This window comes from Pterocles gutturalis, unplaced genomic scaffold (assembly GCF_000699245.1).
Source record: "Pterocles gutturalis isolate BGI_N339 unplaced genomic scaffold, ASM69924v1 scaffold40633, whole genome shotgun sequence".
NCBI lineage: Eukaryota > Metazoa > Chordata > Aves > Pterocliformes > Pteroclidae > Pterocles > Pterocles gutturalis.
In genome coordinates, this window is record NW_010124798.1 from 19,964 (window position 1) to 43,471 (window position 23,508).

The window sequence follows — 23,508 nt, forward strand, 5'->3', positions numbered from 1 at the left end:
TAAGTCAATCACGTACTTCCCCTTGCCTTCAGTGACACTAGGATTCTCTGATGCTTCACTAATGACAGAACACTGGACAAGGTGTGACTGTCTAAGACGCAAACTGAGCTGAATGTAGAAAATCCCTTAATTCTGTTTTTCATGCATTTTCTTGAAACAAAACATCCCTGATGAGCAACCTCTGGAAGATTTTTGGTTATACAGCATAAATTCACACAACCAAGAAATGGACTTTCCATAGATCTCCTAATGGCAGTTGGTTGCTATAACTTCTGGACTCTGCAAACACAGAAAAATCTAGCAATAACCTTGAGCATGAAAAGCTTCATACAGTTCCTTGTCAATCTTCTAAAAAAGTATTGTCAGCATTGGGTTTTATCTTTAAAAGAACAATATCAAAACATAAGTTTTGTACTTTGTGCTAGACAATCAAGGCAACTTATTGGAAAAGCAGTTAAGCAGTTACATTTTTGACCTGGTTATGGTTTCTCTTAATACATGAAATATAGACGTTCTGATAGGACACTACAAATAGCTTGTTGCTCAATCAATAATTCCGACAGAACAGATGGGAAAATATTTAAACATCTAAACAAACTGTCTGCACACCTATGTTGTGAAAGAAAACTGAGAACCTGGATACACCAATGTACTGTTAATTTAAGGGGAAAAAACTGTTTTCAATTAACCTTACAGTTCAGGTGGAGTGTACGTTCTGTAAGCATTCCTGGTAACCCTTCACACACTCTTATTGCTGCAGTTGTTGGTCTGTTAACAAATATTCACCCACGTTTAATTCAACAAAAGTTAAAAAGTATATTTGCGAGAACTTTCTGTCAATTGTAGTAACAACTGCAACAATTAGAAAGTTTATAACCTAACACTAATGAACAAAAGTAATACACGTTTCTTTGTAGAAACAGACTTTTATACAAATGGATGAAAATCCTTCCTGCAGAAAGATTATGTTTGCCCAGTATTATACAAATTTAGCTACTATAACTGTATCTTGGTACAAACAGTGAAAGCATTGCTGCATCAATAGTAAAAAACACTTGAATGAATGCTCATTGCTTGTATTATACAAAACTGAAAAGACAAAATGTCAAGGTTATAGATACCCTGGGAAATGGATATCTGAGAATTAAGGAAGGAAGTTTTCTGCTATTTTCTACTGCTCTGATTTTTGCAGGCAGTTTTTCTCCATTTTGTATCTGGCTTGCAATGCTGTTTTGCTTCTGGTCCTAATGCAGAGTGTCTTCCTAATACATTTTTGCACTAGAGATTTCCCCTAACTTACCTAGCTTTTCGTTATGTAACCTTAGAAAAAAAGGCAAACTAAAATTTTTTTCATTTGCTGGCACACATTGTGCTGCATCAGAAATGGTACATTCTGGTATAAATGTGAATTAAGCAAAGCCTCCTATAGTAAAGAGCATGCAATAATAATTAATGCATTTAACCTCCTGCAAGGGACTCTGACTTCAGTAGAATTTAAGATCTAAGAAGTCAACAGCCACCCTGGCAATCAAAAAAAAAAAAAAACCCAAACCCAAAAACCCAAAATCCCAACAAAAGAAACAAGAAAACAAATCATATTGAAAAGACCCCTCAAAAGCAGAATCTATTCAATGGAAAAAAAAAATACAAACAAAAACAAAAAACAACCAAATCAACCAACCAAACAAACAAAAAAACCCAGAAAGCTAAAATAACTGTCCTAGAATCAACAGGCACTTTTCATAGAAGGCAGCAAGTAAAGCAAAAGGTTATTTCAGTCTACAGAAAGATGGCATTTGTCTCTCATAACTCTACCAGCTCGGTACTGGTGGAAGAAAAACTGCAGACCTGTTCAGGTCTGTATTAATCATCACTGCGCTAGCAGCACTCTCCATAACATACTATGCCAAAAGATGCAAGATGCATAAGAAGTAATAAAGATGATACTGTGATATTTCTTTCTGGTTGATCATTATTCCTGAAATGATTTTGAATTTTTGTTAAACAGCATTTGTTCAGCTTCTGTTTATGCTTCATCACTCTCAGAAAAACTTAAGGCTTTTGCTGAGATGGAAATAATGTTTGCATTGATTAAATGAAAATTAATGGAAAAAAGCTTCAAGCATGTTATTGAGACAGTCTTTGTAAGAATTGTCATACTTATTTGTTTAACAGAAAAATGTGATTTTTATTAGAACGTTGCTCTCTGCTTTAAAGTTCTGGTTTGAATACAATAGTTTATTTACGGGCAGTGTGGAAATAATCTGTTTTCTACTCTTTTGTTTATTATTTCTGCAGATTTGTTACATCTTTTTTGAGAAGTTTGATACTTCATGTGGACAATTAGTTTTTGTGTCTGGTGAGATTAACTAGATTGCATGAAAATTCAAATTCTACATCACTGGTTATCTGTCTTCAGGAGAAAGGTTAACTCTTGTGCTAATTTATCTGTTGTTGCAGCAACTCTTCTGTATGTGTAACTGGGCAATGCTGTCACACCTCATCTAAATCCTCCCCCCATCTTTTGATCTTGATACGAGTTATTTGCAATAAATGATCTTCTGCTCTGGATGCCCTGCCTTGTCCATGTTCCATCATGTTCACTTCAGGGCCCTGCTGGGAATGCCAAGCTGACAAAAATGCCCCAATTCAAATCACTAGCATTTTTTATTACTTAAGAGCATAAGATGACACAATGGAGAACACAAAAACATAATAGGTGATAACACATCAGAAAACAGACCACGTTTGAATTTTCATGAGGTGCTAGTGTTTCAAGATAAAACAACTTTTTGCAGTTCCATTTCCTTTCAATGTAAAAAAAAAGATATATTGGTACTTGGAATTCTAACATAAAGAAAAAATTCCATATTGTGAATCTCTCATAAATCAGAAGGGGAAATATTTTCAGGTATAGATACTATTCCTCCTCACACCCCCCACTGGTCCTCACCCAGAAATAAAATGTAGCCAGATACACAACAGACAGCTGTTCAAGAGCACACGCCAACACTAAACCACAGGTAAAATAAACTCTGTTGTTCCTCTGCAAGAATCAGATTATGCAGGAAGCATCTAGGTAAACAAAGAGTAAATAAATTTGAACTATCCTTCTGAAGCCAAGAGAAAATTAGTTAAGCAAAGCACAACAACATCACTGCAGTGTTTGGGTACTGAGCAAACTAACCATACTTTAAGGAAAATGAGTACAGGTTACCAGAAGTTGGGGCTTTTTGGATTTAAGGAAAAGCCAACAACCAAAAGCAAAGCATTCTCTCTCACCAGGAAGCAGTAACGTCTCATACTATAGGATAAGAAAAATATCTATTCAATTATAGAAAGAAAAAATAATTATGGCATCAGTGTTGGTAGAAAACTGAGCAATTAAGTATTTATCAGATTAGATACTTTCTATTTTATGGAGTAAAATACATCTCATCATTGAAGTCTTTTACAAAGCAATGTTTTTTTGTTTCTGTAGCTCAATAGATATGAATGCTAAGACTCAACTAATACAAATTAATAAGTACATCTTCAGTCCTCATAGTAGGGGAGGTCCTTGGATGTGGTGGTCCACACACAAAAGATGTTACTTTTTTGTTGATCATAACTTCTCTACTTATTTTTGCATTTGCCTTTACGACAAAGAAGTCGTGCTGCCTATTACAGATCATCTTTAGTTATCTGGGTACCCCCATTACATGCATGATTTATTTACCATTGTAACAAGAGGGTTACCACAACCTACACCACTACCACTATGTGACATTAAAGAATGACCCTTTTGACAGCATTCTTTGAGCATGGAAAACAATTGATTTGAATGCATCATTTGAAAACGAAGAAAAAATACAACTGCCACCTTTCTGCGTCTCTGGCTGTTAAAACTAATATTCTATCCTCGGACAAAACAATACTATATAAGGTACTTTCCTAAATATACACTGAACACTCGTAGGTTCCATTTCTTTCTATCAGTACATTTTTGGGGTGGGTTTTTGGTTTGGGGTTTTTTTTGGGGGGGGAGGGGTTAAAGCACTCTATTTTGTTCATTCTAACTTGGCGATCAAAGAATTTTTATTTTTACACTATTACAGAAGTGCATTTTTCTAGGTTTCCAAAACCACCTTATTCAACCTTCCCCATCTGTCACCATCTGCTTCTTTTTAGCATGTACTTTTTGTGTGATCACATAAGCATGTGAAAAATAACTAACATTCAGATGATTGTCTGCTGGTACATTTGAGGACTGGGCATAATAAAAGTGAACTGCCAAAACGTACTTAACACTTCTAATTTTGTTGGGTCTTGCATGTAAGCTACATTTGATTTTCAAACTGTTTTACAGTTGGAAAGTTGATCAGGTACTCTAACTCAACAGCAAAACTGAGTACATAATTAGCTCAGCACTAAAAAGATTATATTCAAAGAGAGGAACAAAACCCAGAAATACATCCATACGAGTTCACACATCCATCTTGACTGAGTCTGTCTGCACAATGTTGCCTGAGGCGCAGGATAAGATGCTACAAGCAGCTTACTTCTGGACAGTCACAGGCTGTGTCTTCTCTCCAAGCTGCCACAGGACAAGGAATAAAGGACTCTCCTAATTACAAGAGTGTATGAAATCTCATGGAAATGCTGGAGAAGCAAATACACAAAGCCAAGAGTGGAAATGCACAGAACTGCAATGCAATTCCTTAACAGTGCAGCAGATACTGCTTCCAGGTGCAACGTAACCGGAATCTGCCATCAAGGCACAAAAGCCGCATGGCGGAGGTGTCTGTTTCCAGAACTCTGTCACGCTTCAGCACAGCATGTGCTTGTCACTGCACTTCTTAATACAGTTTTGATGTGAAAAGAACAAAACAGGTCTAAAGCCAGAGAAACAAACTAACCTCCCACCCTCCAAAAATGCATTAACCTCACTCTAAGAGAATTTCAGGTGATGTTCTTTCTGTCTTCTTAGAGCACCACTACAGGCCTCTCAGGTCTCCAGCAAAACCACTATGAACCAGAATCCCAATATATTTATATCAACATAGGCAATTTGGCAGAGTGTCTCATTATCCCTTCTCTAAAAATAGAATTAATAGAAGTGAAGAAAATGAAAAGAAGCCCAACAACAGGAACCACCCCTTCCCCTAAATAAACCCAAAAAGCCACCAACAATCAATCTTCATTAATGCTCACCAGAGGTAACCAAATATGAGTGAGAACATGCTCTCTAGAGCACAATGGAAGATCGAGCCTAACATAAAGTTTCTTCTCCACTGTCTCTCTTTATTGTTCCAGCTCTTAGAAGTTCATACTGGTCTTAAAGCCTTGTGAATGCAGATGCCATCTAGCAACATCTTAACAGCTGCTTTCCCTTAATTTGTTCCATTTTCCACACATTCTCTTTTCCCCTATTTACCTTTTCAATTCAGTAGTTCTAGAGGTGGAAAATAATGGCACATACCTATTATTTATATAAAAGTTGCACAGAATTTCAAAAAGCACGTTACTTTGATACCCCAATTATCTTTAAATTCAAACAAAATTTAAAGAAAAAGGATATAAAAAGGAAACTGCACAAGACACAACAAAAAATTATTCTGTCCTTCAGTTCCTTTATATTCCTAACCAAACAACTCTCCAGCAAGCTCCTCTTCCTTTTCAGTTGCTCATCAGTTTCTCCTGCCTTTTGTGTCTCTCCACAAAACATTCCATTAGTTTCTGCTGTGAGAAAATGAACAAAATAACATCATTGTCTTTAGTCCGAACCCTTCTTTCCTGCCCACAACCACACTTTTGCCCATAAGGAAAACCTTCTCATCCCTAAGTTGTGTTTTCTAGCCTATCAATCTACTTGTGAGATCATTTGATTCATTTCATTAATTCCTTTTACTTCCTGTTAACCTCCCTTGCTATCTCCTTCTTATTTTACTGAAATTATTTTCTCTCTCCTAACAAAAAAAAAAAAAAGGCCTTGGCTGTACTACCCATGCAACTACATTTTCTCTGTAGCTGTTCTTTTTACATCCTCACCTTAGCTAATCTCTCTCAACTGGCCTGCCTCAGTTTATCCATGATGTTCCTACTTTCATCAAGTTCTTTGCAAACAAGCACCGTCATGCTTTTCCCCACACCTGAAGGAGCTCTTCTGTAACATTCACATTTCAACTTCTGTTTGCATTAAAATCCCTGTTAAAACACTGCTTTGCTATGATGCCTGCAAAAACTGAAAACATCAATTTCCATTTCCTTTGGCAAATATCCTGATCCACTACAAGCAAACGTTAAAACGAAATAAATGTATAGCTGCACCAAGGACAGAACTCTTTTTCTGCCTCTACCACAACATTTTATCATCTGCATATACCACAACATTCTTACGGCAAAAGTGTTTTTTCTTGCTATAACTGTGCCTGCAGCACAGGGTACCCCTGCTGAAATTCAGCCACTGAACTTCAATGGTCAAGTTACAGATTTTGGGTCGCCCCAAAATCAAAGCCATATCCTTCCCAAAAAGAAAAGCTGTAAGTAAGAAATTAAGTGAAAAGTGAGGAAAGACAGCAGTTGCTTCTTGATAACAGAGTTTTACCTTTCATTTCCCTGAGATAAAACTCAGGGAAATAATTGATTACATATGATCTCTCTCTCTCTGTTTTCTAAAAGAAAGATCACAAAAAAAACCCAAAACCAAACAAAAAAAAACCCCAACCAACCAACCAAACAAAAAAAAACCCAACCAAAAATTGGCCAAAGAAGCATTGTGTAACGACCTTAATAATTCCTCTAACTCCACTGGTCTCATTTTAAAGTTATAAAAGATACGTGGATCTTTTCATGCCTATGGAAAAAGCCTATGAATCTACTTCTGCTCTTGTTTATTGTCACATGCCTTTAAGTAACAGTAACTGCATAAACTATATTGAAATGGTCTTGCTATATTGTTTTTAAAATAGAAGACTACTGCTCTTATAGGAATGCATTCATCCATCTAGTCTGTACTTTACACTAATAAAACTTAACTAGGTCCTACCATTTTCCCTGTTATCAGAATACACCTAAATACCATTGATCACCTACATCTATGAAGAGTCATTTGAATGACCATCCATGAAGTCCCTTAGAGACTTTTTCACAGCCAAACCATCTTTTCTCCTGTTATTAAAAAGATTAAAAGCTTCAAAAGGAATTTCTGATGTTTAAACTTGTATCTACCGTGACAGTAAAACTTAGCACCACAGTGACAGCTCTACTATAACTAAGACTGCGTACTTAGTCCTAAGAACTTGAACTGAAAGGCAGAAAGCTAGAAACTGCAATCTCACATAAGAAATTACCCTTATAAACAATCAGAGCTACAAGAACTTTTATTTCTCTGCCGAAGTAGCTTCATTTCCTGAACGCTCTATGAAAGAAAGTCTGTAGAGGTCTGTATCTTTATTAGCAGGTCTTTGATCTTTGACAATCAACTGAAAACTATCAAAATTCAAACAATTTTTCAATGTTTCATGGTTATAGTTAAGTACAAGTACTTTCTCAGTTTTATTCTTTCTTTATTAAGCAAGTTATACCGTCTGGAAAATACACATGGTCCTGTCCTGCCTTTGCCACTGCAAAACTGCAAAAGAAACATGTTTTTTTTCAGAGAAAAATCAAGAGTACATCTGTGTTTCCTAAATGGGATCAAAATTCATCTTTTTCTCACTGGATCTACATTTATTCTCTGACACCACAATGATCTCTAATATAATAGCTTACTCTGAAGGATAACAATGGAAATAGACTCCCAAGAAACATCGTCTTCTTCCTGAAAAACTACTAAGGAATGAGAAATTATAAGACATTTCATACCTTTCAAATGGGGAATACCACAGATTCTTAGAGCAGACGGAAATATTAAGTACTACCACTACACACAAAAAAGGCTTGCATCAGTTCTACAGCAGACAACAAATGAATTTCACTATTTATCAGATAACCAAACTACTCTATTCAAATTATTAGGTTTGCAGGGAAAACACAGCAACAGGCATGCTTATTTTCTGTTTAAGAGTAATTCTGAAATCACCTTAGGAAATAATTCTATATGGATCAACAAGGACACCTTCACCCAAGAGAATGTCATGAAAGGAAGAAATCCTCTTACCCTGGCTTAGCTACTTCCCTATTTTTTTGTTGGAAGCAACTGCAATCTAGTTTTTGCAAAAAGATGGAATAGTGCACAGGACTTTATGCCTCAAATAATAGTCCAAAAAGCATTTGGAGAACCAAGCTCAAGTTCTTGTTTGGAATTGAATCTACAACACTGAATTAACACAAAAGAAAATATTAAGTGAGTTCTCAGGCTAGGTATAGATTCCCACCAGTGCAAGGTTTCTGGGTAAACTGCTTCCTGGCTGGTAGACAGCAACCTCAGGCTACCCATGCACGTTATACAGTACAGTGTCCTAGTGTCCTCTACCGCCAGCCAACAAGTACATGGGAAACTGAACCAAGAGGCCTGCAGAATGGATGCACCCATCACAACTGACCTAGATGAAAGAGGACGATGCAAGAGTATTGTTAAAAGGACAGATGCTGAATGGATTTCTTCATATAACTGGAGAATATCTTGCTTCTGAAGAAAGGCTAAAAGTTATCTGCCTTTACGCTTACCACGACCAGGCAAAACATAAGTATATGCTGCCATTTGTCTTGGGATAAACAAGCAGGAATTTACCGTGGTAACAGGATTAAAGTCCAGCTGTAACATTAGAGTCTCATGATCTGCCATTTGTCAAAAGGTAGTGAGTCTTTGGCAACTGGTAATGACTTCTGTGGCCTGAACTGCAACGAGATGTGATTTTTGCATATTTGCTCTCTGACACATGCACATGACCACACTGGAGAACCCAGTTTCTTGATGGTCCCTTTATCAGTCAGCTGTCCCAGGTACAAAATATGTACAGTTGTCTCAGGTGAGTAATTATCCAGCCAATGCACTCATAAACACTATTGTAGCAGCAGAGAGTACGAAAGGAAAATTTATTTTTTTGCAATGGTGTGCATATACTGCTAACTTCACCCTTTTAAATAAGAATGTGTGGATAAAAGTGTTGAGTCTTCTCATGACGTATCAGTAACCTATCTAGGTTGGTTGCTCTAAACCCTTTATGTCTGAGATAAAAGGGAATGAGTTCTGGGGTTCCCAGGGCTAATGAAGAGTCAATTTCCTTCAAGACAGATTCATACAGGGTGGGTCTCCAAAAATACTCATAACTGGAGAGGAGTGGGACTTCTAGAGAACAGAAAGACAAACTGGATCAAGTAACTTGTGGTAAGTGTCTGAAACCCAGAATGATCCCTTGCCAAGCTTGACAGAAGAGAGCTAACAGAAGTGAGACATGGAGAAGCAGATGAAAGCAACTGAATGGGATATTTGCACCCTTTGAAAATGTTTTCAAGACTGCTGACAAGAAGACAATGAGGGGGTAAGAGCTGGCAATGACACCTGTAGTCTATGCCAGTGATGACAGTATCATCCCTTGTGTTCTTCTTGTTGCTGGAACAGATTCTGGGTGTGTAACACAAGAAGAGTGGCCACTGTACCAAGCCAAACAGGCAGATCTGCAACTTAGTCTAAGTAGCCATAAAAGATTCAAAGTAGGGTAAGAATGGTTCTGGAATCCTTAAGGGTAGATAACTGCTGAGTGTCCCTGCACTAAACACAAAGTAGATGTCAGAAATTGCCAAACAGGATAGGAACAACTTGCATACAAGTCTTCCTTGGAATCTATGGGATGGGATTCTGCAAAAGAGTGAGTATGTCTGCATAGCTAGAACAGCTGCTGACTCATCAAACAGCTGAAATGAACATACTTAACCAAACGAAATTATTTAGGTACTTCAAACCTGCAGTGTGAGTGCATGACCGCTCAGATTTCTCTTCACTGCTGAAACAATCAAGGAAGATGGAACCAGATGGGTGAAGAGAAAGTTAGTGTCTCCTAAGAATACTGAGGTTTCCTTTATAGTAGGAGAAAAATAATGTATCATAAGATCATGCTATGATCCAAAATGTTTTCATTAACTCTACATACCATATGAACTTATAACCAACTATTAGCAGTTTCCGTTTCCTCTCTGAGTGCAAATTGGAGGAGACTTCAAATCTGCCTTAAGAGATTTAGAAAGACTCTCAAACTCACAAACCTGACCATACAAAAATCTTCATTTTCAGCCAGCAGTACCCAGAAGGTGATGTGTACCAGTTTCCTTGGCATCCCTTAACTGTAAGGTTCAGAATAAAAAATGAAAGGCAATCTAAACTTGCTTGTGGAAATAGGCTCCAGGGCTTCTTGCTGCTACTCAGGATTCAATACTCCTGAAAATGATCAGGTAAAGAGCTGTGCTGAATCTAGTGCCTCCTTACCTCCTCCCTTTAAATGAAGGCACATTCTTCTTCAAAGATGATACATAGTAGAGATTTTCCGTTGGTGCTGAGCTGCTGCAAGAGGTGGGGAACCCCTTGAAGAATGCTTCTTAAACCTAATGGTAGGACTGAAGGGCCTGGTAAAACCCTTGAGGCTGACTAGAAAGTTGTCTCAGTACCAGGTGGGTACCATGTCAATTAGCAATCTTGAACGTTGACAAGAATGGAAATACAGGCTAATTTGGCATCCATAGAATTCTTGGAATTACGTAAAAATATAAAGCTGGCTTTCATGTCTATACTGGAATTGCATTTGGCAACCCCAGGGGAGAGACAGAATGACATTTCCAAGCACCACAATCAGTACTGTTGACTGAAGCCACACAGGACAAAACCACAGTTTTGAGAGTGCTTCCCTTGCTTCCCTTGCATCAGTGACAGAGCCATCAGCTCTAATACTGGAGCAGATCATTTGGGTGACTTGAGCTTCCAAAACAGATTCTCAAGTGGTGAAACCAGAGCTGCAAAGGGAACCAAAACAACGTCCTCGTGTCCATCTTTTTGTCTATCCTCAAGCAGTGTGATGTTTATCACTCTGAGTGCTAGCTAACGGTAAAGATGGTGTAGCACATTCTGGGATGCCACCTCTGCTTACATACTAGGAAACAGCTAAGTTTTGGTGCACACCTCAACCAGTTCTGAGGTTGATACACTCAACTGTTTTTATCAGAAATATCTAAAATTTCAACTCCGTCTCCCTGCAACTGGGGAGTTTGGATAAAACCCAGCATACTCAGTACCTTCCCATTCCCCCTCGCCTCCACCGAGGCTATATAAATGCTAGTTATACAGCTTAGTTAAGCAGGATCATATGTTCCAAGTGACAGACAGATGGAAGATTATTTTTGAAGAAATCATCAGAAGATAAAAACTTTAACAGAGGAAGGCAAACATGAGAAGGAAAATGTATATTAGAGGCCTTTTTAAACACTAAGCAGCACAGCATCAATATACATACAACCACCACAAAGAATAGTAGCACATACAATTCTGAATAACAACTGCATACTATTAATCAGGCAGACTGTCAGTTCTTCACTACAACAAACAGATTTCAGCATACAAACATCACAGTCTAAAATTAAATGAAAAAGAAACACTTTATACTGTATTACAAGAATATATTCTAAATCATACCTCGGGTGCCAGGTATTCTGGAGTACCACAAAATGTTTTCATAGTCGCTGCATCTGTGATTCCTTCTTTGCAAAGTCCAAAATCTGTAATTTTTATGTGTCCATCTTTATCCAACATTAGATTTTCTAACTGTGTGTTGGGAAAAAAATGTTCCCTTAGTATTTCTTAACAGGACATGCTGATGCATTACATCAATTGTGTAAAAAAGATACAGTTATTGCTTGCAGGAGAATGTAATCTGTTTGTAATTAAAAAAAAATTACAGCATCTATTATATTACAGCATTTAACAGTGTTTACTGTTATACAACTTAAATAATTATTTAATACTTTAATAAGGTTTACAATAGTAAATCCCAGCTCAATCAAAGTGTGACCTTTCATTCTGAAGTTTTACAAGCTTGGTGCATCTGTCATAGAAAGAAAGCAAAATAATTTTCTAAATATTCTCAAGATATAATCAAGTAATTCAAGGTCACAACCATGACTGTCATTGTCATTTGTTAAGACTTCACAGGTTTCCTTTGCTGTTACATGACCCTCATTTATCAAGATGCATTTTCCTTATTATACTGTCACGAAACAGTTAGCATTTATCTGTAAATTCTTAAAATATCCACATCTTCCACAACCTTTTCAATAATGGACAAAAGTGGGGGTAGAGAAGCTACTGATAAAACCAAAACCCTGAGGTAAATTCCTCCTTGTATACGTGGAAAGGCCACTGTTCTTGAATTGTGTGTGTGTACCTCTGCATGCTTTGCATTGCTTTTTAAATACATGATTCTTGCTTTGAAGTGTGAAAACAGAATAAAAACTATATGCAATATATATATATGCAATATTTACTGTGGACTATGACTGTCTCAAAAGCATGGCTAACATAACTTTCCCAAAAACTTTTTACTAGCAATACTTCAAACGCAGATAGAACTGAAAACAAGTAAAACTTACTTCTGAACAAATTTTCTCAACAGAAAAAGGGGGATTTTTTCTAATTATAAGGTGTGTAGTGAAAATACCAACAAAGCACAATCACAGCCCTGTCTTCCTAAGTCTGCATAAAGCCTGAAATACAATTCAAGGGTAAATATTTCCTGTTAACAGTCACACAAAGAAGATGCAAAGAAGATGATACCAACAATACAAGATTAATGACATCAAATGCCTCTTTCCTTATTTTTGAGAATTTAAATAAAGAATCATAACCCATCACTCCTTGACCAGACAATTCCATATTTTTCCAAGATGTCAAATCATTTCATGTTATTACAACAGATTCTGGGACAAACAAGTAACCCAGTAACCCATTTGCCTACCATTGCCTCTCAGTTCCTGGACAAAGTCATCCATGAATGACCTCCACTAGTGCGCACGTATAAAGGGAAAGCACAAACTCCCATACAAAAAACTGAAGGCTTGTCACAGAAATAAAATAGTCCTGTCCTGGAATTTAGAGGTTCCTCCCACATAAACTAGAAAATGTTGCTGTTGAAAGCAGAGGTTATTTTCCACAGAACACTGTCATACTGTGTCACAGAGTACCTGGAGCTTCAGGCAACAGAGGATACACAACTGCATACACAGGCAAGTGTAAGACAAACTACATTCCAGTATTATGAATCTCTCCCAAGATACAAAAGACAAAATCATTTTTAAATTAAGGCTGAAATTCTTTTCCTATTGAAATACTCTGAATTGTCTGAAATGTTTTCAAATCATACAAGAACATAACTCTTTGGTGAGATAAACAGACTGCAGTCACATTGTCCCAATTCCCCATTTCCCTTGTTTGGGGACACTGAGAATTGTATTTGAGATTTGTGTTGAAATCCAAGTTAAGTTCTAAGTAACGGGGGAAAAAAAAAAAAAGACGAGAAGTTTAAATCTCCTTCAAGTGCTACTACTAAGGTATGCTGTTTCTTTTTTTAAGCAAGTTAAAAGTCAAGTAAAGTACTCGTCTATAGATTACCGTATCAAACAGCTTCCTTCAGCATATATATAACTTTGAACACAGATTTTTTTCCCCATTAACTCTGAATAGTGCAACTTTATAATTACTTTGTGTTTGTCCCAATAGTCTCTGCAAAAAACAAAAATTTGATTACTTTTTTTTTTCCTTTTTTTACCTTGAGATCACGGTACACAATCTTCCCAGAATGCAGATAGTCCAGGGCAGAGACAATTTCTGCACCATAGAAGCGTGTGCGGTCCTCTGAGAACACCCGCTCTCTCGACAAATGGAAAAACAGCTGCAGGGTAAACAGCAGGGACAGGATTGTAATAATTACTGATTTAGTGGGGGAAATTAACACAAACATAAAACACCTCTCATCACCATATTGTGATGATAGATAGTGTACTCTCAGTGGACACTCAGCACTCTTAGACAGCAGCTGGCTTATCTTTTCCAGGTTTCCAAAGGGAGAAAGCGAGCTGTTAAATCAGCGTTTTAATCAATATACCAATCTTGTTTAAGGCATTCTGCTTGCTACTCATTTAACCTTCAGTTACCAGAGGAAAAACAAAAAAAAAAAAAAAAAGTATGCAGCAGCATCATTCTGTACTTTACTCCACCACTTCCTCGGATTTTTATTTTAAGGCACTGAGAAATATCATTTAAATACCAAGATTCTGGTTCTGCCTTAAGTTTTTCAGTAATTTTGTAACTTTTCTTTGAACTTAAAAAAGTCCAGTACTTTGGGAGACTTTGACTGAACAGGTAAACTGACAGTTTACAAAAACAGCACACTCATACCACTAGCCATATTACTAGAAAAAGCAAACCAACAACTGCTTAGGGCTTATAAAAATGAATCTATGTATTTAATGCATTTCTTTGCTACAACGGAAACATTTATTTGGGGTTCTTGTCTCTTTTTAAATACTTCATAAGTAACAGGATTTTGCAGACATTTTTACAACTGAAGTCTTTCAGTGAAAAATATTAGTCATTATGTATTGCCAGTAGCTTCAGCTGCAATGAAAAAGTGTAAGGTGACATTCTGTAAGGTTGTCAGCATCTTACTGGATAAAACATCACCCCCAGAACCTGGAACAACTAAAAGAACAGAATTTGGCTATTTAATTGAAATGCTCTCTAAAATTGCTAGGTTATTTACTGTTTCAAGAAAGCTTTGGAAAGTCTTTAAACAAAGATTAGAGTGTATGTTTCTGTAATCTGCTTCAGACCAAATGGGCCACCTGCCTTACTCCTTCAAGTTACAATGTTTCTGATTTTACCACAAGAACTAAAAATCAACAAAACAGAAATACAGAACATGTGTTCATTTCTAAATTAAATATACACAAGGAAATCCACAACAACAACATTTTTTTTTTTATTTTCACTGCTATAAATATTTAGTAGATGAGAATTCCAAAATGGCATGGTAGGTAAAAAAAAAAAAAAAAAAAAAAGACAACAAAAAAAACCCCACCCCACAACAAACCAAAACCAACCAACCAAAAACCCAATAATGCGCTTAATCTGTCACTACCACCTCCTACTTTACACCTATGTGGACTTTTCAAAATGTAATTAACAAGTCAATGCTATAAACATCTAGAAGTCAGCTTCTTTCCTGAAAGTTGGACTTCAAATAATGTCCATTATTTCTTCCGAGCCTAAACAAACTTCCCACTAAACTGAGCCTTTTGGCAGCATATATTTGTAAAGTAGAGGACTTCACAGAAAACAGGAACTGCAGTATGATTTAAACAGAATATTTCATTTTTGTTCATTGTATCTGCATTTCCCTTTCAATTTCTTTTTGAATTCTCAAGACACCCTATATAAAAATGGAATACCTGCATGACAAGAAGGATCATTATTTTGTAGATATTTCAATTGCTCTGCTGCTGTTTCCCTGTTTAAGCACCAATCCCTGGTAGTGCCATCAGCCCTACCTGTAGTAACCGGCATTCTGTACTAACGCTTATTTGCCAGTGTAAACACAAGACCTATACAGACTAAGCAACTAAGTCTGTCTTCATGAAGTGCCTCACATTTCATAAAGTTGGGAAGAGAATAAACATATTTCTCAATTCATGGAGTCTTTTCCACACATTTTTGCAAGACTTAAATAGGAATCAAACACCACTAAGTATATCTTCATCCAAATAAAGCAACAGACAACATTTATGTAATTTATGCATTTATGTCTGTTTTGTGGTCTCTTTTATAAATAATGAGCTAATGTCACTAATTTTTAAGTCATATTTCTTTTGATGGACTCAAAGTAATTCAATATAAAGGCCAACTTTCAGAGCACTTTTTAATGTGTACAAATACAAACACATTCCAAAAATTTATAATACAACCTCCAGTAAGGCCTATATTCATACCTCTGCAAAAAGACTATTCCAATTTTCTATATGAAAGAGACTAATCCCGTAGCTGAGCAGCGAAGTCTTAGAAAATTCTAAAACCTCAGGATACTTGTCAGCAACAGATGTATTAGTTTCCACAAAAACAAGAGTCCCAATTAGAATCTGAGAGTTGATAACCTCACAAGTTAACATAACAAAAATTTATTTTCTTTAGTGTTTATTTCCAACAAAATATTCTTGATATTCATTCAAAATACTAACTTCAAAATAAAATGACCAACTAGAAAAACTAGCGACAGTTCTGTGTTTGCCAAAGAGATTATGAGTTCCCAACTTTGTTTATTTTAACATTATATATGACATTACAGTCACCCTTCATAAGCATTCTACATATTATTATAGCACCTAGCAGAGTTGTCATCAAACCATACATGGCAGTCTTGAATTAAGAATGTACATTTATACATAAAAAATGCACGTTAAAAGTTAATTCATACACTCAGATATATGCTAAAGATACTAAAGGAAACTTTAAAATTGTAATAGAAAAATCTAGTTCAGTGAGATTACAGCATTATTTGCAGCTAATTATTTAGTTGCTTCACTGTTTTGGAAGAATTACACCACCGGGCTCTACTTATTGTCAGAACATGAAGATTAGATTTATTAAGTTAGAGAAGGAAAAGAAGAAATCTGATGGAAGGTTATGAAAAAAGCTTCCAACATTTGTACTATTTGTTGATTTACAGTTATTAAATATGTGCTATAAAGTCATTGGAATTGCAATAGAAATAGCTTTGGCACAAAGAAAGCCATTTTGCACATAACGTTTTTGATGGCATACATGAGGGTGCTATAGTTACAGGGAGGACTGGAGCTATAAATTTCCTGGTATGTCTATTTAAAAACTGAAAAAACAACATTGCCATGGGGTTTTTTCCTAATAAAAAATTTTAATGGAAAAAATTTAACAAATAAAACCAAAGATCAAACATCCAAGCATGCCAAATCTATAAAAGACCCAGCCTTATATCAATCAATATGTTACACTTCTACACATGCTAGTGACCTCTTTAGCATGTTGAAAGTTGTGTGACTGCCTCTTGCTGTTGTATATCGGGTTTGCTCAGCTCTGCCGTTAAACACATTTCGTATTTGACTGTTGCTTTGACTCTTCTGCAAAGCATTTGCAGTAGCAGCCTTGAAATTTAGAATTATTTGTTTATTGCTTCAGACTTTATAATGCTTCTAGGAACATTCTATACCCAAAGAAATATTGCACCCTTATTTTAGACTATCGTAATTTTAGGCTAAGGAACATTCTCTCACCTCCTTAAGAGTTTAGGAAAACAAAGCAGGGCACAACTGAGATAGAAATAACAAAGCTTACAACAATATTCAGTTATTTTTCATTAGGTACGTTGTAAATCCTCTGTCTTTTTTTCTAGACAGTAATAGTACTTAGAATCATAGAATCATAGAATGGGTTGGGTTGGAAAGGACCTTAAATATCATGTCATTCCACCCCCCTGCCATGGGCAGGGACACCTCCCACTAGACCAGGTTGCTCAAAGCCTCATCCAGCCTGGCCTTGAACCCCTCCAGGGATGGGGCATCCACAGCTTCTCTGGGCAACCTGTTCCAGTGCCTCACCACCCTCACAGTGAAAAATTTCTTCCTAATGTCTAGTCTAAATTTACCCTCTTTCAGCTTATACCCATTACCCCTTGTCCTGTCACTACACTCCCTGATACAGAGTGCCTCCCCATCTCTCCTGTAGCCCCCTTCAGGTACTGGAAGGCTGCTATAAAGTCTCCCTGGAGCCTTCTCTTCTCCAGGCTGAACAACCCCAATTCTCTCAGCCTGTCCTCATAGAGGAGGTGCTCCAGCCCTCTGACGAATTTCGTGACTCTCCTTCTGGACTCTCTCCAACAGGTCCAGGTCTTTTTTATGTTGGGGGCCCCATATTTGAACACAGTACTTGTTCAATTACAAGAAACCATTTAGTTCTCTCTTGCCTAATGAACTGAAGTAAGAGCTGTGGAAAACAAAATGCCAAATGGAACAGAGATTGAGAATTCTGGTGTGGAGAAACCATCTGAACAAATTTTAGAGTCTAATTTTATTATACAGATAATTACCAATTAAGTTTGTTACAAAGTACAGAATTTGGAATTCTACTGAAAGTGCAAAGCAAGGAAGTTAATCAACTTATTAGTCAGTTGAATCAGTGTACTCGGCAGAGTAATGTATATAACAGATCTCATTCCTACAGATTTTCAACATTTAAAACAAACACACACTACAAAAGTATTCCCCAGCAATAAAGAGTCATTCTTAGAACATAATTTTTTATACCACAGTTTATATCATTCTGTATGGTCTGGAAGTTGGGGGAACATTGTAATGTACTCCTAATGTACTGCAATCACATAGTACTCAAAATTATATGGGTTACAAAAAGAAGAGTAGGAAAATCAATACTAGCAGGAAAACCATCAATACAGCCTTACACTTCTTGTTTTCAAAATGTTAATAGCACAAGGACAACAGAAAATGTACAAAAATTAAGGGGCTTTCTTTTTGTTAAAGCAGGTCTATTTTCATCTATAAGTACTGACAGTTTTAATTATTTAAAAATATTTACATGAATATTCTATATTTTTTGAACCAAAGAACACAGTTTATCATGCAATACTCTATGTACTTTTTTAACACATACTCATATGCCTTTTCAAAGTCTTGATAATGGAACGTGGTAATCTCAACTAAGCCAGACTAATATTTTTTTCCTAAACTAAATTTCAATATCTTAATGCTACTTTAATGTAATTCCTTCAGTATAACAAAGGTATTGAGAAGTAATCACAATGTTAAAACTATCCTTCCAGTTCTATACTGCAAGACAGTTTATGATCAACAGACATTGATAAACAGTTCATCCAGAGTGTTCAACAGCAACACTAAAAAAAGTTACACTTTAAGCTCACAACAAAGATTTCAAGATTGGGCCCTTAAGTAGCAGAAAATTAACTGCAAAAGCTGTTTGAAAAACATATTCAATATTTCTGTCTGAATAATCTACTTGAAAAAACCTCTAAAGTTTTGCTTTAATATATTTAGCTACAGAATATTTTAGGGTTTTTTTAAATGGAAGTCAAAAGATAATTCAATGCAGTAATATTTTGTACATTGTGAAAAAGCACACACGTAGACCAGTAAAACTGATCCAGCTGCACTTTCATTGTAATGTGTTGCCTTATTAACTGAGCCTAACTTACTTGAAGTTATGTAGACGAGGTAAAGCAAACATAAATTGCTACTATTCTGGCAGGATACTAAATTCAACATGCATCTAGATTTTTAATGGGTATGGAAGATTCTTGTTTAGAATCATTTCTTTTCCTCCAGAATGAAATTCACTGACCCCTTCTCCTTGACCATTTTCCTTCCTAACCATAGGAAGAGGAACTGAAGATTCCTAGTACTGACTACGCTGATTATTACTGCAGTAGGGCAGAAGCCTAAATTGTGGCATTTTCCTGCTTTCACCTGGGCAAGACTCAGGAATATGGATACAAATTTCACAGGAAAATTTGCTAAGATTAAAGATTTTCCTATTAAAAAGGACAGTTTGTCCAACCTACTGTTCCAGACCTCTAGTCAGAGAGAAGCACATCAGCAAGTCAAGAGAGTTTCTTCAAAGAAAACTGCCTACTCTAAAAGGCCATTATTTCCCACTGTGGCAAAAATTTACAGTTAGTTTCACAGAAATAGGGAACCATACGCAAAGAACATGAGCAACCCTGACAAACAAGAGCATCATACCTGGAAAAAAACCTGACTGTTGGCAAAGTACCTTGCAATCATTCAAATCCCAGTAAGCAAAAGCAGGCTGCCACATGAGATGTTTGCAGCAGTCGCCACAGAGCTCCACCACCCAGCACAAAGGAATGCAAGACACACGTGTGATCAAAACAGAGCATCAAAGTTATCTTCAAACTTAAGAAAGCAAAATATTCCCTCTGGCCTCTGTTCTTCATTCGAATAGGCTAGAAAGGTGTCTTGTAAAACTGTAACTATGTAAATGACAGGCTGATGTAAGAAACATACTTTCAAAGTGCATCCCCGGAGATTACAGATATGCAACAAGGTCTTACACTGAGAAAATGAAGAAGAATTATCTAGTTTACAAGGTATCATAGAACAGAATCATAGAATAGTTTGAGCTGGAAGGGACCATGGAGGTCATCTACTCCAACCCCCCTGCAGTGAGCAGGGACATCTTCCACTAGATCAGGTTGCCCAGAGCCCCATCCAACCTGACCTTGAATGTTTCCAGGGATGGGGCATCTACCACCTCCTTGGGCAACCTGTTCCAGTATTTTACTTTTAAAACTCATTGTAGATAGCACTGACTTAATACTGGTGATGTAAGTTCAACATCAAATAAACCAGCTGAATGTCCAAGAGAATGTCTTTATCCCATTGCTGCAGAGGGACATTTTTGTGTCTAGTTCAACTAGTCAAAATGGTTCAACACCTGTGATGTTCAGGACCGGGTTTATATGCACTGAGTTAAACAAGTCATGATCCCATGTGAGAACCCTACAGCACCATGTTTTGCCATGGCTGGTAGAAGACAGCCATGGATGAGCTAGGATGGAAACGGGCCTCAGACTGGGCCCAGAAATCACCAGAGCAATGAATGCAAGGCAGGCCCTCTGGGGGTGCTCAGGCATTGGGGTTAGAGTCGAAGACAGTTTTATTGCAGGAGAATACAGCAGCAAAAGGATAATGTAAAATACGGTACCATGCTGCAACAACTCCTGAATGAAGAAAGTGGAAAACACTTTGTCCTTTAACATTATTATGCAGCATATAATAGTCAAAATAAGGAAAATCCCCTAGTTCATGCCGTAACCAGACACAGTCTGAATGGTCGACAGCACCAAAAAGGTAGATAAAAGCCCTCTTCTTAATGGGCACAGTTTTTGATATTCCATTCTTCAGTAAACAGCTGGAGGACAGCAACGGCTTAAAGGCTAACAACACTGGAAGAAGTTTAGCATTTAAGCTGAAATTTCCAGACTACACAGCAAGTGAAGGGGACAGAAGTAATGAAAAGTATGAACATTCCACTCTTCTCTCACAGGTATTTGCAACAGCTATAGCAAAGAAGAAAGCACATATTCACACTAGGACAAAAGCAAGACTAGTCAACATTATTTTTGCTTGTTTGCACTAGATTATGGCCATTTCATGCCACAACATGCTATAATATGCTTGAGGAAAAAACAATAAGTAAGCTATTTGTAATTATTTCTCTACCATGAAATTATCTTTCAAGATACAACAGTCTAATTTTTCACAAATAGGAACTACTTTTGACCGCATAGTTATAAAACAGGTCTACCTCTTTTTTAAATAAAACTATTTATTTTTTTTTAAAAAAAGCCCTTTAAAGATACTAGAAAGAAAAAAAAAAGACAGGAAAAATTACATCCTTTAAAGTGTAGCCTAGTGACAGCGTTACCATTACAAGCACAAAACATCTTTTTTAAACTTACCTCTCCTCCGTTAACATACTCCATCACAAAACACAAACGATCCTTTGTCTGGAAGGAGTATTTCAAGGACTTGCAAAGAAAACAGCAAAACCAAACCAATTATCATCTCATATTAACCAAATTTCTTGCACTTTAGCTGTAACAAAATTTAATTTTATCCTCTTAAACAGGCAATTCTGACTGTGTTAGAACTTTCAAAACTTTCAAAGTAATTAAAAGTGTAACTTCCTATCTGGAGCTTGAGACGAATTAACACAAAAACCTTCCTGTCTTTCCTCATCTCTGCCATGTGGCCATTGATATGAAAATGCCATTCTTATTATAATAAAATACTAAATAGCTGCTAAAATACACAATTTTGTGCTGCATTTCCTACTGTCATACACGGTACCTTTATGACGTCCACTTCCACAATGCCCATGAAGAGAGAGATTACCATATTCTTTTTAATTTCTCCCAAATAAAATCTTAAAAGTGATCTTAGCCTCCAGCCTGCTATCATTTCAAAGCAAGGTCTCTCTAATTTCACATACTATGCCATATAAAAACACTGAGTTCCAGATAAATATATTTATTTATCATTTTAAAATTCTAACAAATATTATTTTATTGAAAAATTTTGACTTAGCAGTGTTCAATTGATTTTCCTTGGAAAAAGTATAACAAATAAAATCTACAGTTGCAGGCTTGGCCTAAAAGAAACAAAATACAGTAGAACTACATGTAACAAAACCATAAGGAGACTCGTGACTTAAATACTGCATGTCTCCTTAAAATATTTGTTTAATAAATTCAGAAAGATATAAAGATACAACTGCAGTGACACTGCTGCATGATTTGATTGGAATTACACACCTATTCCTGCTTACCTTTATACTCTAATTTATGAAACTTTTGGAGATCCCATTTCTCTTGACTGAATTTCCAAGAATATTTTGGCCAAGCAATGAAATGTAATCCTCTGCTTTCTAATGGATTTGTTTATGATTTTCTAAACAGGAAAGCTTTCATGTTATACTTCGATATTTTAATACCAAAAAAACCCCACCCTATCTTAAAATACAACATGTTAATTATCTTTTGAAATCAAGGAAAAGATTTTCTAATATATTCTCAAAGGGAAGAAATCAGAATTACTTCTACAGAACAAAGTCAGTTGTAAAACTATTAATCATAATTTGTCAGGAATCTCAAAATTTTAATCTTTTTTTTCAATATTTTTATTCTATTAAATATTAACTATATGAAGATAAAGCTATTGAAGTAGTGGGGTTTGAGTTTTGTTGCTCCATGGGCTACTTATGTTGAACAAAGAGTTGTTTTGATCATTTTATTGAATTCTTAATTAAGTTTCCTTGGTAAAAATGACTTACTTCACACTATGTGAAATCAGTAACTTTTATTTTAAAAGTGTTCATATAGAAAAATTGCACAACAGCTACATTCTAAAATTAAATCTGTTTTCAGTGCTGTTAAGCTTCATCAAATTACTAGAAACTATTTCTGATCTCTTAAATACATATTCTGATAAAGGGCATCATAAGCACCAGATAGCTACTACTTGTTTACAAATCATCATGAGAAAGACTTCAAAGTTTGTTCATAAATATGTTCATAAATTATGTTCATAATGGAATACCCATCATGTTGAAAAGTACCTGCTAATGTACTTAAAACTAATTCCTAATACTTACTGTTAAAAAAGGGTGTCTGGTGTTTTTCAATACTCTGCTTTCTGTAAGCGTATGAGCCACTTCATCCTGAGAAATGAAGAGTAGAAGTAGGTCTGAATTAAGGTATAAAATTGTTATTTAATTAATTATGAGGAAAAGGTCAACACTTCAGAAAAGAGAAAGCTACAGTACAGTTTTGGAAAATGAATGAACCTGAAAGAAACATGAAAAATAATCTACATTTTTTGAGAAAATATTTTAAAGTTAATTTAAATTTAGCAAAATACAATTTTCTGTCTAGCCTATTTTTTTTCCTGTGAGGGTGGTGAGAC

At 36.1% G+C, this 23,508-nt stretch overlaps 1 protein-coding gene across 1 annotated transcript in view; it reads right to left on the reverse strand.

Moving 5' to 3' along the window:
* AKT3 (v-akt murine thymoma viral oncogene homolog 3) overlaps positions 1-23,508 on the reverse strand; it is a 62,048-nt gene that overhangs the window by 19,514 nt on the left and 19,026 nt on the right. The window contains exons 5-8 of the mRNA XM_010078345.1: positions 23,198-23,263; positions 21,504-21,572; positions 13,731-13,853; positions 11,603-11,731 (exon numbers count right to left, since the gene is read on the reverse strand). Of these exons, the coding sequence (XP_010076647.1) occupies positions 11,603-11,731; positions 13,731-13,853; positions 21,504-21,572; positions 23,198-23,263 (387 nt within the window). The remainder of the gene's footprint in view (positions 1-11,602; positions 11,732-13,730; positions 13,854-21,503; positions 21,573-23,197; positions 23,264-23,508) is intronic.